General features: G+C 60.9%; 1 protein-coding gene across 3 annotated transcripts in view; it reads left to right on the top strand.

The window, feature by feature from the left end:
• The first annotated feature begins 235 nt into the window (after nt 1-235).
• The window catches only part of LOC122893377 (cell migration inducing hyaluronidase 1), a 54956-nt gene continuing 39976 nt past the window's right edge, over nt 236-15215 (top strand). For all 3 annotated transcript variants that reach the window (XM_044230343.1, XM_044230340.1, XM_044230342.1), the window contains exons 1-9: nt 236-333; nt 4248-4388; nt 4856-4994; nt 5633-5869; nt 7659-7838; nt 10159-10229; nt 10780-10875; nt 11660-11781; nt 14935-15067. In XM_044230343.1, the coding sequence (XP_044086278.1) occupies nt 240-333; nt 4248-4388; nt 4856-4994; nt 5633-5869; nt 7659-7838; nt 10159-10229; nt 10780-10875; nt 11660-11781; nt 14935-15067 (1213 nt within the window). In that variant the 5' untranslated portion in view covers nt 236-239. The remainder of the gene's footprint in view (nt 334-4247; nt 4389-4855; nt 4995-5632; nt 5870-7658; nt 7839-10158; nt 10230-10779; nt 10876-11659; nt 11782-14934; nt 15068-15215) is intronic.

The raw sequence follows: 15215 nt of genomic DNA, 5'->3' as shown, positions 1-15215 counted from the left end.
ATGAAATTCCATCCATCGCCGGGTCTTTGAGCTGGGATGGGGCGGGATGGGGACGGGGCTTGCGTGTCCCGGTCTGCCCAGGCCTGAGTCATGGCGGCTGAGGACTCTGCCCCGGCGGGCCCTGTCCCCGTGTGCGCCGGGGGCCCAGTCTGTCGGTGCCCGCCCCGGCCGCAGACTCCGGCCCGCTGAGGTCCCGGGTCTCACTCGGCGTGCTTCAGTTTCAGGGAGCCGCCACCAGGATGGGAGCTACCAGCAGACAGGACTTCTCCCTCGAGGCGATGCTGACCCTCAGCTGGCTGGCCCTGGCCTGCTTCCCTGGGGCCGTGTCTGCAGGTGAGCCACCACGGAGCGGGGGAGCTCGGTGCCTCAGTGGGAGGAGAGGCAGCTGGGGGCAGGAGAAGGAGCCCCAGGGTAGGGGCGGGGCGGCTGGCTCTGGCTGGGCCCTGATAACCTCCCATCCTGGGCCTCTGGTGTAAGCCACAAAACGATGGGGCTGGACTAGACACAGGCTTCCAGGCACCGTGTCCCCGGGAGCCAGACGCAGGACCCAGACACTGGGGCTGGCCAGGCGGGGACCGTGGTCACCTGGCAAGTTCAGGCTCCTCGAGGGGGACACCCACTTCTCACTCCTAGCCAATTGCTCTCCATGTGGAAGTGGGGCCCCGTTGTGGGAGCACATGAATTTTTAAGAGAAGCCAGAAATTGAGATTTTTGTGTTAAATCCCCTTCTGGTTAAGGGTTGACAACCAATTCAAATGTTACAGACTGCTTTGGGGGACAGGGGCCGTCCAGAGAAAAAAATCGCACATCTGGGCACAAGCCTGCCCTCCGCCTGCGTCCAGAGCTCCCTCCTCGCTCTGCCCTCGTAAAATCTGGGGACCACTTAGCGTCTTGTCGGCTGCGATGCCTCACGCGAGGTCTGCTTTTCTGAGCTCCGTGTCAACTCTTTCCAGGAATGATTTTGAACAAACAGGCAGAAGCTCAGGGCAGGTCTGGGGGACGATAGGAAACGGCCATGAGGGAAACAGACTTGGGGGAGCGCTGGGGACCATGTGTCCGTTTCGAACGAGGGTTGTGAGCAATGGTACTTTCCCCCTCGTGGCTCACTCTGTTGCCGTGGCTCCTGCCGGCTGCTTTTCTGCAGCAAGGATGAAGGGGCTTTATTCTGTATTGTCGTTCTCGGGCCGCGGAGGGCAGGACGTAACCTCCCGTCGTCACGAGTGGAATTCCTTTGGTGTGATTCTCGTGGACTCTTGTCGGTCCAGCAGGGACGGGGCAGGCAGGGTGTGTGTTAACACTTGGTGAGATCGTGGGCAGCGTGGCCTGAATTCATCCATTTATTCTTTGTGAACATCAAGGCGCGTGGGCGTTAGGCCAGGAGTGGGGCCCCGGGGTCGGTTTTAAGATGACCCCCCTCAGGGCTGTAGGGAGGTCTCCCCGGGTACTTTTCTGCCACAGCCTGGGTGTCTCTCTTCGGTCTGGGTGCAGACAGCTGGGAAGGAGGCCACTCTGGTTCTCCCCGTCCCTGGTCCTGTCTGCTGTCTCTCCATCTGCCCCGGGCTTGCACTCACTCTCCGCCCACCGCCTGCCCCTGTAGCCCTCCTGGGAAGGCCGGCTGCCCTGCAGATGTTCCAGCCCAGGCTCTGACCATGTCCAGCCCCTGGCTGGTCCCCACAGACGAAAACCCGCTGAAACTGACCTTTACCCCGTGCAAATATCCAGCTCTAATGAAAGAGCCCGCTAGTGACCGCCAAGCTTCTCCTGTGGGGCCAGCACCGCTAGTGCACGGGGGTCTGGTCTCCTGATGGCACAAGAGCCTTTGGGGTCGGCCTGCCCTCTTCCAAAGCCAGTTGTGGCGTCCCGGACTCCGTGCTTGTGCCTGGAGCGTGAAGGGGCAGCAGAGCTGATCCTGGGAGATGTGGTGGCGAGACCCTGGGGCTTTGTCCCAGAAGCTGGGATGCCTGTGGCTCCCTGCAGGGACCACTCAGTCGTCAGTGGGCCTCAGGGGTCCCCTGCACTGCTGTGTGTCCCCTCCTTGGAAGCAGACACGTGGGTCCAGAATGAGGTGGAGGGCATCGTCCTCGGATGGAAGCCAGTAAGCCCTCAACCCACCTGAAGACAGACCCAGGGACAGACGTGACCCTCAGAAGCTTCTCGGGGCCGTGGGGTCACCAGAGTCCCCGACCCGTATGCCCCAGGGCTGCTGGATGCTCAAACAGCCGGCCCACCAGCAGCCCAGCCTACAGGCTCCGGGAAGTCCACGGCCGAGCGAGGACTCCGGTTCTCAGTGTGTTGCCATGACTCGAGTCCCTTGGGGCTTCCAACAGCTGGAAGAGCCACTTTCCAAACCATGTGAAATTCTCTCCTCCATGAGAGACAGCCAGAGCCCGGGTTCGTGCTGACAGGGAAGCAGCTGGCGGGCAAAAGGGGGGTGCTGTGGGGCTGGGGAGGGCTGGGTGGGACCACAGCTCTGCCAGCCCGCACCGAGGGCCCCCTGTACCGAGGGCCCACCCCATGCGCGGCAGAGGAGGGACGGGGGGGTCACTGCTTTCAGAGGACAAAGACGATGAGAAGCCGTGGGTTCGGGGGTCTGTGTCTGGGCTGTTGAGGGCAGATAAAGGGCACCTCCCTTCCAGTTCTCTTGAGATAAGTAAATACGGGGCAGACGCTGTCTTCCTAGAGTTAACGGAACAAAAGTACAGCGACACTTTGACCTGACGTGCCGGGGATCGCATAGGGTCCCTCCTGGGGTCACGCCTCTGCATCATGGACGCTCTTCTCTGCACCCACGTGGCTCCAGAGACACGAGGCGTCCGACGTCCTTCCTCGGAGCCTGGGCTGGAGGTCGCGTCCGTCCTTCCAGCCTGTGCCAGGGATGGGCCTTCACCTGCAACCTTGGCCCTGCGGCGGGTCTGCCTGACCCCCCACTCCCCACCCCCGCCCGGGGCCCTTAAATGGAGGGGTTCCCCTGCTTTACGGTTCTCGAGGGACAGAGGGGAGGAAGGCGTCCGGGCTCGTCCTCTGCGACAAGCCCTTCTCGTTTTGTTTCGTCCACCGTGTTGCCTCCGGGTTGCTCCCGGCTGCCGGGAGAGCCTCCCCGCGTCCGAGGCGGTTCCGTGCCCTCCTGCGCCCGCCGTCCGCCGCTGGAGTCGGCCCAGCCGGCCAGATGGAGACGAGGCTCCTCCTGCTGCTTCCACTGGAGCCGGGGGAGGCGCCTCCCCCACACCCGCCACGGGGCCTCCAAGCTCAGCTGAACGTCTGACTCACGAGGCCACCACAGGCCACCCGGCGTCAGGTTCCCTCTGGAGGGTGCGGGGCTGGAGCTGCACCGGGCCTCGTTTCTCTGGCACGAGAACGGTCCTGGCCGCTCTCCACAGAGCTTTCCAGAAGCCACCCCGTGTGGCTCCTCGGGGGCGAGGACCCAAGGCCGCGGCAGGGCAGGTGCGTGAGGTGCCCTGGCCGGGAGCCTCGGCCCCGTCTCTCTCTCCCTCTTCCATCCAGTAAGGTTTGTTTTGCAAAACTTGGTGGTCTGTAAGCAACCTACCGTTAAACATCGGCTGCTTTGTTTCCAAATTGTGTTCTTTTAAAAAGAGACTGAGGGCAGTCTCTTCTGGCAACGCTGTGGGTGGGACGTAGGGGCTCCCGCGGGACACGCGCCCCGTTAGGAGGGCCGCTGCTCTCAGGGGAGCCTACGGCACGACCTCCCCCCCGGGAGAGACACAGTCATGCACCTACCTCCCCGCTGAGTCGCCATTGCTAATAAGGGGTGCCCCTCCCCCTCGCCGGAGTGAAGTCCTCGGGGGCACGGTGTTTGTACAATGCCCTCCTTCTCGGGTTTCCAGGGGAACAGAGCGGGAAAATTTACCAAGAGTCGGATTCTCATGCGGGAGGAGAGGGGCCGTGTGCACGCTCAGAGCACCGCTTTCCGGGGGGTGGGGTGGGGAGAATGTCTCGGATGACGAGCACTCCGGGCAGATCACCCCCTAGCTCTGGGCCCTGAAATATCTTCAGGAGTCACCCTGTCTACCATCCCTTTTATCAACGGGGAGACTGACCCCCGAGGAAGGACGTGGCTGGTTCACCAACGTGGGAGGAACTGAGACCCCAGGGCTCCTGGCGCCTATGTGGGGGCTGTCCACATTCTCGAGGCCTCACATGCTAGTATAGGGGGCAGGGCACGGTGTGGGAGCACCCCCTGGCATCCCGGGGTCGGAATGGAGGCTGTGACGCCTCTCTGTCCTCAGCAGCTCTGTGCCCGGACCAGAGCCCCGAGCTGCAACCCTGGAACCCTGGCCACGACCCAGACCACTATGTGCACATCGGGCGGGGCAGGGCCCTGCTGCTTGCCGCGTCTGCCACGGTGAACTCCATCCACGTCTCCCAGGGAGGTAAGCTGGTCCCCGACCACTGCCGCATGGCCCAGCAGACCGGTGCAGGCTGCCCCAACTCTGACGGGCGGAACCAAGGTCCTGTGCTCCGGGTTCATGCCAGAGCTCTGTGTGGCTTGAGAGGCCCCCGGCGCTGGGCCCCTGGGAGCGGAGTGTCCCAGATCCAGCCTCGGTGATAGAAGTGTTTATGGAGGGACGTCCTCGTTGGGGCTGGGAGCGTTCCCGCACATCTAGCCTCCTGATGCTTGCTCCTTGCTGATGGCCGTGCGCACAGCCGGGGCTGCAAGCCGGTGGGCTGCGTCCACACGGGGAGCCACCTGGGGGCCCGGCAGGTGTGGGAGAGCGGGACAGACGGGCCTTCTTGTCCGCCTGGACGAGGGGGGCTTGGCGGGGCCGCCCTTGCCTCTGCTGTGACCCCACCGCTAACGCCAGCCTTCTCAAACCCCGTCCCCTTCCCCTGCCCTCAGGAAAGCTAGTCATCAAAGACCACGAGGAGCCCATTGTCCTGCGGGCCCGGCACGTCCTGATAGACGACGGCGGGGAGCTGCATGCTGGCAGCGCCCTCTGCCCCTACCAGGGCAACTTCAGCATCGTTCTCTACGGAAGGTGGGCGCCGGCCTCCGGGGACCAAGTGCTTCTCTCCGCCCTGGCGGGTGGAGGCTTTCCCGAGGGGAGAGGGCAGCAGGACGACAAGGCTCCTGTGCCAGGCGGGATTATCCTTAGAGACGGCCCGAGGCAGCCACGAGCAGGACAGATGGCAGTGACCGGGGAGAGACGGACAGGTTCACTAGGGGTTTGTTTTGTGAGTTACAAGAGTCCCTGCTCTCCTTCGATCCTGTCCTGGCTCCGCGAGCCTCTGGGAAAGCTGATTCAGTCCGTTACGATGGACAAGGGAAGGAAGACCTCTGTGCTGGCCTCTGGCTGTGGCCTCTCTTCAAGCAGCTGAGGTTCTCAGGAGCGGAAGCCAAGAGTATTTGAGGGTCTGTAGTACGCGGCCAGAGGGGCCGGCGTAGGAAACTCTTTGCGCTGGGAATGGGAACTAGTGATGAGTGTTTTTGCTCGGCCTTCTGGACTCGTTTGGGTCTGGTTAGGACGATGTGGGTGACGCTGTCTGCTGGCCTTGGGCAGCCACCCTGTGTGTCTGGTTCTGGGGTGGCCGTGGCGGGAGCAGCGTGGTCCCCTCTGGGCTCAGTGGCCGGTGGAGCGGCGGGTCGGCTGACTCCGGGGAGCTGTTTCTCTCGTAGGGCCGACGAAGGAGTTCAGCCCGACCCTTACTTTGGCCTGAAGTACATCGGGGTGGGCCCAGGAGGCACGCTGGAGTTACACGGACAGAAAAAGCTCTCTTGGACATTTCTGAACAAGACCCTTCGCCCAGGCGGCATGGAGGAAGGAGGCTATTTCTTTGAGAGGAGCTGGGGTCACCGTGGGGTCATTGTTCACGTCATCGACCCCAAATCGGCGACGGTTGTCCACTCTGACCGGTAAGGTCTGCCCTCATGTAAGCACGTAGCCCTTCGTTCCTGACACTCCCGGAGCATGTGCCCCGGCCAGATGGGCCTCTGGGTGCTGGGACACAGCCGTGAGCCAGTCGGACAGAAGTCCCCCAAGGGAAGAGACCCGTTTCTCCCTCCCCTGGATTAAGAACGAGGCGGGCACACGTGTAGACACAGCATCATTGGAGATCGTGCTGATGAGGGGGAACGACACAAGGAAATGGCGGAGAGTAACTAGGGATGCCTGGTTTGCATCTGTGGGTCAGGAAGACCAGTGTAGAGAAGCAGCATTTGAACTGAGAACCGCAGGGCAAAGAGGAGTCAGGGAGAGAGTGTTCGAGAGGGCAGGCAGCAAGTGCAAAGGGCCGGTGGTGAGGGGAGCACGATGTCTGGAAGCGGAGAAGGGACCGCAGAGGGGTGGGGTGCGGATCAATGGCAGCGTGGTCCGGTGACGTCTGGGTTTTTGGCAGGGGCAGGGGCACCATCACTGGACTGTGTCCAAAACATCGTGTGAGCCACTTCACTGGCCATCTGTAATTTACCTTCATGAGCCCTGGGAGTAGGCTCTGTCTCGTACAGAGGAAAACACTGGGGTTCAGGGGAATCCATTCGGTCTGAGTCACAAGGCCAGAAAGCGTCGGAGTTTGATACACACCCGGATCTGCCGAGACAGACCTTTCACCCACACTCCGTCCGGACACCTGTCTTGGCCTGGGGCTGAGAGAGGCCGGCGCACGGGTAGCGTGGGAAGCCGGGGTAAGCCTGATGGGCACAGAGTGCGTCCGAGAGCCCTCCCTTTCCACGCGGCACGCCGGCCCCTCGGCGTTGCCTCTGCAGTCGGTAGGACGGTGTCCGTTGTGGCGCTCCGGGCTCCGGTGCGTGCCCTACTGCGCTGTGGGAGGAGAAGACATCCCAACAGCTGGTGTGCAGGTTGCAAAGACGGGACAGCTGCTCCCTCTAAATTTCCTTTGGTGAAAGCCTGGGCCTCGAGAGCCTGATAGCGGAATGCATGTGAGCAGACATCTTAATAAACCTTACAGACGCACGCGCGTGTGCAGACTATGGTCACGGAGGTTACCTGGAGGGATGAGAAGGCAGGCCAGCCCCTCAAAGGTCGGGAGCACGGGGTCAGGCAGAGAGGGATGAGTTAAGGTGTGTGGCGTGGTCACAGCTCGGAGACGGAGACGAGCGGGGCTGCAGCCGGCGGCTCTCCGGGGGCGGGGTGCGGAGGGGAGGATGAGGGGCCTTGGCGGGGACACACCCGCTTGCACAAACCCTTGCAAGCCCGTCTGAGGGCTCCGGAGCGCCCGTCCTGCAACCCCCCGCCGTCCCGTACCACCGTTTCTCTTGCCCCAAATCTTGGCCGTTCACGCTGGCTTCTTCTTCCAGACCGGTTTTAGAACGATTTTGCTTAAGCCCCGAGACAAATTCTTCCGGAAGTTCCCTTACAGTTGTCCCAGATCGTGAGGTCACATGGCGCGTAGCTGGAGGTCATTACAAAACCGTGTCTTTCCCTCGGATACGCTCGTGCCGGGGGGCGGGGGCAGGCTGCTGTTGGAGATCATGCATCGCGGGTGTTTCCTCTGTGACGGTGGGTTACGTCCGTCGAGCTTGGGAAGGTGGGTTTTTGCCGTCACGAGAGCTCCCTTTCTTTAGACAATCCCAGCCTTGGGGTCTGTGGAGGGCACGTTGGTGCTGGAACACACGCGTGTGCCTAGACGTCCCATTTCGGGGAGCCGCTGTCAGGGCAGTGGAACCGCCGTCTCTGCCCTTCCAGGTTTGACACGTACAGATCCAAGAAGGAGAGCGAGCGTCTGGCCCAGTACTTGAACGCGGTGCCCGCGGGCAGGATCCTCTCGGTGGCCGTGAACGATGAGGGGTCTCGGAACCTGGACGACGCGGCCAGGAAGGCCATGACCAGGCTGGGCAGCAAACACTTCCTACACCTCGGATTCAGGTGCCTCCGCCTCTCCCGCCCCGCCAACCTCCAGGACCCTGAACCCCGCCCCCCCCCGGGCCCGCAGGTTGTCTTAGCGTCTGTTCCTTGACCGCGGCGCACCCCGCTCAGTGCCGGCCTGGGGAGCAGTGGGCGCCCCGGGAGCCCGGATTTTCTTACGAAGCGTAGTCCACTCTGAAAACACAGAAGGTCTCGGTCCGCACGAACTCATTCGTTCGTTCAGCCGCTTACAAAACATCGGCCGGCCGCCTGCTGCGGGAATCCCTGTCTCTGATGAGTCCCCAGCTTCGTTTGCCCGTTCTTTGGCAAAGGGGCCATCATGTGCCCTGGGAGGCACGGAAAGACGTTTGCTTAGGGAGTCTGTAAGGTGCCTGCCCAGCCCCGTCCCGGGGAGAGGGGCCTTTGATGTGCCCCTGGGTTTGGTCTGTCTCGGATTAGAGCTTCGTGCCTGACCTTGGCGTGCACACAGGCCCCCGGCCACACCTCTCCATCATGTTGAATCAGCTCTCAGCTCAGTGGAGGGTCAGGTCCTCTGGTTGGGGCTGTTGGAAGACAGCAGAACCCCAGGTGGGTCAGGGGCCAGAAGACCTTCCCCTGGGCTCCAAGCAAAGCCGGTTCCCTGGCTGAGCCGAGCTCCCCCTGGCAAGGGAGGGGGCGGCCGAGCAGTGCTCCAGGTTCCACAGTGCCTTCTCTCACTGCCCAGGGGTGCTCCTTCTGGAAGGGTCTGGACAGGGAGCTCAGGCCGTCAGAAATGACAGCTTGGAGGACACCTTTTTATCTCAAGGCTCCTTTGATAGCAAACACTGAGGGGCTTCCATTTCCTTGTTTTATAAACCGAAAGGCCAGTCATGGATTTACGAGGACAGTGAGAACCACCAGGGGACTGGCTACTTAGGGGTCAGCAGAAGAGGGCAACAGCTAAGGGCCCACGCCCTGGCCCCAGTGCGGCCTGAATTTGTACGTCCTGGCAGGTGTGCCTGCAGGGGTGGGGACCCTTTCTCTCTGCTCGGTTCCAGCACCTGTGAAGTGGACGACATCCGGAGCAGAGGAGGGGTCACATGCGATACTAAGTACCAAAACATGGGCCGCCCCCTCTGGTACAGAATCAGGATTCCGCAGTCATTAGCGCCTGTTCTCTCCTGAGAAGCCGTGGTCGCTGGGAGGAGGGACGCTTGCCCGGCGTTGTCACGGCCATTGCCCTGAGGGCCACACACGGGTGGGCAGGAATTGCACTCTTGGTCCTCGTTTGTGCAGACACGCTCTGAGGGACAAACTCAGAGCATCTGGAATCAGCAGAACTGAGGTCTGCGGTGGCCGCGGTTGGTGCCCCCAGAACGTGGCTACTGGCCAGTGTGGGCCCGACGGGACGGGCTGAGCTGTCGTGGGCAGCGGGAACAACAGAGAAGTGATGAGAATTGTGAGCATGAGGGCGGGGGAAGGGCTCGAGGCACAGACGGGCCGGTGAGGATGCGGGCAAGCGGGTTCCCATGAGGGACAGCAGGTGCCGAGGCCCAGGCTGAGCGTGGGGCTCTCCTGAAGGCGGGGGAGGGGGGCGGGCCGCAGAAGGGGGTGCGAGTGTGGGAGGGGACAGAGACGAGGCTGAGGAGGGGGGCACAGGAAGACATTTCTCTGCACCCGGGAGCTTGGCTTTCATCCAGAGGGCACTGGGGAGCCACTGATGGGTCTTATGCAAGAGAGTCACCAACCACATCCCCAACCTCAGTAGACACTTGCTTTCCAAAATGAAAACAAAAACAACAGAAGGTCTTGAGTACGGTGAGCAATTGCCATCCTACGGTGAGAGGGGAGAGCGGGACGGAAGACGGGGGTCAGGGGGAGACAGAAACGGGGAGGGAAACCTTCCTGCCTCAGAGCCGGCTTCAGCAGAGGACGCCTTCCCTTGGCTTCTCCTCCTCCGTCCCCCGCTGTGAGCGAGGGGTCTCTCCCGACTTTCCGAGGCTCCTTCTCTCCTGGAGCCTCCGTCCTTGTTTTCTCAAAGCTATCGGAAGCCTCGCTCCAGGACCCGGCCGGGCCTGGCGGGTGGTTTGGTTTGTAGGGCCGCGGGCTTGTGCGTTCGTGATCCGTGCCCGTCTCCCACCCGAGTGGGGTTAAGAGGCTCTCGGCGAGTAAGCGGCCGGCGAGCCAGGAAGGGAGGAAGCGAAGAAGGGCTCCTGATCTCCGGGAGAGGGAAGCCCGGCCGCCAGCGGGTCTCCCGGGCACAGCGGGGAGGGCTGCGTGCTCGCGGGCTCCGCCTTTGCTCTGCCTCTGGGACAGGCCCAGGCCGGTGAAGCAGTTTACCTTTTGTTGTTGCTTTTACCAGACACCCTTGGAGTTTCCTCACCGTGAAAGGAAATCCCTCTTCTTCGGTTGAAGACCATATCGAGTATCACGGTAACAAATAGTTGGCGAGAGGCAGAATCCCCTCCCATTCTCCCCGATCGAGAGGCCCGGGTCTTTCTGAGCCGCCCTCCTCCCTCAGAACCCGGCGGAACCCCCCCCCCCACCCACGGTCGCTGGCGTAGACAGTATCTACGTCTGCAAGGAGACGGCCACTGACTTACTCAGAACAAGGGACCTAGGACAGGCCAGAACGGGGACAGACTCTCCAGGGGGAATATTTTGAGCTCGAAAGATACTTTGGGGGGGCCCTCACCACCTGCGGGAAAGCCCCGCAGGTCCTATTCCCAGACAGGAATCCGCGGGAGAAATCAGGCTTCAGCTTTGTCAGCCACAGAAATCAAATCTTCAAAACTGAAGCAAAAGAAGGGACCGTAGAAAATCTGCTTCCCTGGTAGAGAGACGGCCTGACATGGTTTTTGTTTCTAAGAAAGAGTTCAAGATCCTTGCGTGCTAGGGGTTGGCTCCATCTTGGGATTATTTACATTTTGGGGGATGTGGGGGTGGGGCTTGCGGTCGCCGATGCCCCCGCTCTCTCCGACAGGACACCGAGGCTCGGCGGCCGCCCGGGTGTCCAAAGTGTTCCAGACGGAGCACGGCGAGCCCTTCAACGTCTCTTCCTCCAGCGAGTGGGTTCAAGGTGAGCCGTGCGGCACGACCAGGAAAACCCGGACACTGGGAGGGAAGGGCAGGACGTTTCTGTCTTTGCACAACAAGGATTTTTCTCTTGCGCCAATAAGACCCCTGGATGCTGCCGAGTAAACTAAATTAGCGAGGGCAAGCTGTCTCTCGTTAATCAGTCCCAAGCGGCCAAGAGCCCGGAGGACGCTGTTCCCCTCTCGGAATCCTCTTTGCGCCAAGCAGCGGTGCTGGGTAGGAAACAGGCGGGAGCAGGACCGGCCTTCGGGCAGGCCTGGGGGCGGGGGGCAGACAGCAGCACCGTCCCTGCCGCCCCGAGAAACGGGCTGACCGTAGCTCTCCTTGTCACCCGTTCTGCGGTCACGAAGAAGACAGATTCTGTGGCATCTGGAAAGTGAGAAAGGCCGTTAAGAGATGCTTGTAAGGGGCGCCTGGTGGGCTCCGTGGGTTAAGCCTCTGCCTTTGGTTCCGGTCATGATCTCAGGGTCCTGGGATCGAGTCCCGCATCAGGCTCTCTGCTCGGCAGGGAGCCTGCTTCCTCCTCTCTCTCTGCCTGCCTCTCTGTCTACTTGTGATCTCTGTCTGTCAAAAAAATAAATAAAATTAAAAAAAAAAAAGTGATGCTTTTAATGAAAAGGTGGGAGACACGGCGACTGCTCTGGGGCACAGCTGGACGCATGGTATTCGGCTCCTGTTGGCCCCCCGGGGGTGTCGGGGGCCCCGCTGTGGGGCATCTGCCCTCTTGGGCCCTTCCCGCCTCACCCTGCTCTTTGCGTTCTGCCTAGATGTGGAGTGGACAGAGTGGTTTGACCACGACCGAGTGACGCACACTAAAGGCGGGGAGAAAATCTCAGACCTCCGGGTCGCTCACCCAGGAAAGATCTGCAATCGCCCCATCGACATCCAGGTACCAAACTCTGAATGATCAAGAGTGACAAAGACTTTATTTCGGAAGCGGAGTCTGACTTTCTTGCCACTGGGGTGGTGCGAGTCTCCCCGTGCTACCAGGACATAGGTGAGCCGGGAAGTCCCGTTCCCGCTCTAGAAGCGCTTCTCGGCTCCAGGCCTCCCGGCCAGGCCAGTGACTTCCCCAACAAGCGCCCAGCATTCCCTCCTGGTTCCACTCCCCACTCCTCCTCAAGCAGCTTCCACAGCCAGGGTGGACGGTGCCCCAGCCGGGGGACGGGCTGTCTCCTTCAGCCTCCCTTCTCAGTCCATTTCCTTGGGGACCTTGAGTGCACAGGACCCAAATGAGATTTGGGGTGCTGGCTGAGCTCAGCACCCTCCCCGTAGCCTGGCTCTCTGCTGAGCGGTGTGTGAACGAGCGATGCTCCCAACTCACCGGCTTCGCGGGCAGACCGTTCCCGTTTGGCTAAGACTCCCCACCTGCTCACAGGGCTGCGCATCCTCGAGAAGGGCTGACCCGAATGAGCGCAGGCCGCAGGCTGGAGGCTCGTTTTGGGTCCAGCAGGATCAAGGAGGGCCAGTGCCCCCAAAGGCCCCAGATTTAATTCTAACTTTCTCTTGCAACCCGGAACATCCCAGCCTTAGTTCTGCCCCAGTCCTCGTCTTACTCCTCCAGGTCCCTTGGCCACAGCACGTCCTGGCCTTGGCACCCCTCCCCTCCCCAAGGATTTCTGGAAATCCTCCAGGAACGCTTACGTGGTCAACGGACGCCTCCAGTGTCGGCTCTGTCGCCGTCGGGCTCCGGACTACTGCCTTTAGGAGACCACGTCTCCGTGGCCGCTTCCCGTAGGCGTCTCCCATTCCCCTGGTGCCTCTGTTCCCAGCATGGACGCGGGCACCTGCTGACGTTGAAGCACAACCAATCCCAGGCTAAAGGGTGAAATAAAACTTCACTGAAGGCTTGGAGGCAGCCGAGCGGGGACGAGCTCACGTAGATATAAAATGCAAAATAGCGGAGGGCATGACGGCTCTCCGGCTCCATCATCCGAGACCCTCCAAGGGACCCGACCCCATCCTCTAGGACCCCCGGGCGGCTGCTCACAGAAGCCCCTTCCGTGACAACATTTTGCTGAGCTTGGTGGCCCCTTATCGATTCATAACTCTCAACTCCATTGGCTTTTTCTTGGCTAAACAAAGGCACAGGGAAGCGGTCAAGGGTTCGGGTGCAGTGGTCACGGTGGCCCTTTCTCGAAGCTTCTGTCCCTGTGCTCCCGTGGCCCTGAGGTGACTGCCGCCCTAAACCTCGCCGCCCTCACCCCAGTTCTGGCGACAGACCTCAGTCAGGTGACTCAGGGTCCCAATTTCCTCTTCAGTAACAACGCACATCGGGGATTGTCACTGTTTCCCTGTGGGATTATTTTGTGGTTGTTACACAACGATGTATGAAGGACCCATAATTTTTAAAAATATTATTATCATAATCCTACTGTTATTTTATAATTCTTAATTAGCAAAAATAGTAATAGACTTGTGTCTGCTTAGGGCGGAGACCATTTTCCCTGAACAGTGGCAGAACCACCTTTTTCTCTTCTTATCCCAAAGTGAGGTCATTCCTCAGGGTTAGGAAAAGGAAGGGAAGGAACACGCAGAGTTGAATAGATGCTCCCCCCTCAAGAAAGTGTGGGACACTGTGCCTTGGAAAAGGTCTGGTTCCATTCCCTGGTGTTTTCAGACTCAGTTCTCCGTGCTTTGGGGTCTCCTGCAGAAGGACGGGCTCTGGCCTCCACGGAAAACAGTGGGACCTCAGAGGAGCCAAGCTTGATAAGTCCAACGACCTTGACCTTGAGCTGGCTTCTAAAAACCTCTGAGCCTTCACTTCTTCCCAAGGATGGGTCTGCGACTCCCGCTTCTCCCAGGGCGCTGGAGGCCACCCCAGAGGATGGGGGTGAGCTCGACGCTTGCAGCAAAGGGCTGGGTTTTCGCGATGCCGGAGCTCCCTGCCCTAGAGCTCTTGTTGAGGCCAACAGATACCCGCTGTGTTGAAGCTAATGTTTCCTGAAAAGCTCCCCCCCTCCGCCCTCTTTTTTAATAGGTTGACTCCACTGTGCCTCCCTATTTCCTGGCCGGGTCCCTTTGGTCTCTGTGCCAGGGAGGATGGCAGCTGCAGCCCGGATCTCAGTTGCTTGTGTCTGGTGACAGCCGCGGGCTTGCTGCAGACACACCCGGGCTCTGGGATGAGCCCCAGCTGGCCGGGAGCGTGACCTCCTTGGAGCCCGCTCCCTAAACTCTCTACCTGGCCTTGGGGCTGCTCACCCGTTGGCCCCACCCCGGAGACCCCAGTCCGTGCCCAGCCCCGGGCTGGAAGCGGGCATCAGGGAGACAGGCGGAAACCAGACCCTTGCCCTCCCCGGAGCTCAGGATCCCCAGGGGAGGAGACAGATGTTGAACAGAGGATGTTGGGCTGTGTGCCGGACGGCCGCAGTGGGGAGGTGTACCCGCTCTGTGGTTGGCTGAGTCTGGATTCGAATCTTGGCTCTGCCCCCGACTGGCTTGTTTGACCCTGGGCAAGTGACTCACCGCGGAAGGCTGGTTCCCTTATCTGTAGAGCCAGAGACCTCATTGTTGCCGTGAAGATGGAATTCGAGATCATATGCCGAGCACTCACCCCTGTAACTGCTGGGGCAAGGACGGTTCTCGAACTGGACTGCCCTCTGGAACCACTTGGGCCACTTCTAAACGTTCTGATCCCCAGCCACATGTGGACACACCAGATCTGAGCCCCGGGGGAGGGGGCCAGGGCACGAGTATTTTTAACCCCCCCCACCTGTCGATGAACAGAGGGGTCCTCAATAAATGGCCGGGGGTGGGTGGTAGGAGTCCCAGCAAATCAGTGGTCTGGGTACGGACCACCCCGGCACCCCGGCGAGCCATGTCCCCACCCCGCATCCTCACGTGGTCTTCCTTAGAACAAAACTGTTTCCTTAGCACAAAAGCGAGGCCTGGTCGTTCCGCGACCACCTTGGGCCCGAGGAAACAAGTCCGGCAGCAGGGACGGTTTTAGATGCGTGAGTGGATGTTTATGCCGTGAGTCATCGCCTTCCTCCGTTAGGCACATGAGAATGATCTTGCTCTGTAATTCCCGTGCCGTTCCCAGGCCACGACGGCGGATGGCGTTAACCTCACCACTGAGGTCGTCTACAAAAAAGGCCAGGATTATAGGTTTGTGTGCTACCACGGGGGCCGAGCCTGCCAGACCTACCGTGTGCGGTTCCTGTGTGGGAAGCCTGGTAAGCACCCGCGTGCCGGGGACACACAGCGCGGCCGTGCGCGGCTCGTTCCTTGAGCTGCCCGTTGGGGGTTTGGCTGCGACTGGGTCAGCAGCCCTGGGACATCTCGGTGACACGGCGCTTCTGCCAGACTCGCCGTGGACGGCCC

The sequence above is a fragment of the Neovison vison genome, chromosome 13, assembly GCF_020171115.1.
Source record: "Neovison vison isolate M4711 chromosome 13, ASM_NN_V1, whole genome shotgun sequence".
NCBI lineage: Eukaryota > Metazoa > Chordata > Mammalia > Carnivora > Mustelidae > Neogale > Neogale vison.
This window is presented reverse-complemented; position numbering and strand designations above follow the sequence as displayed.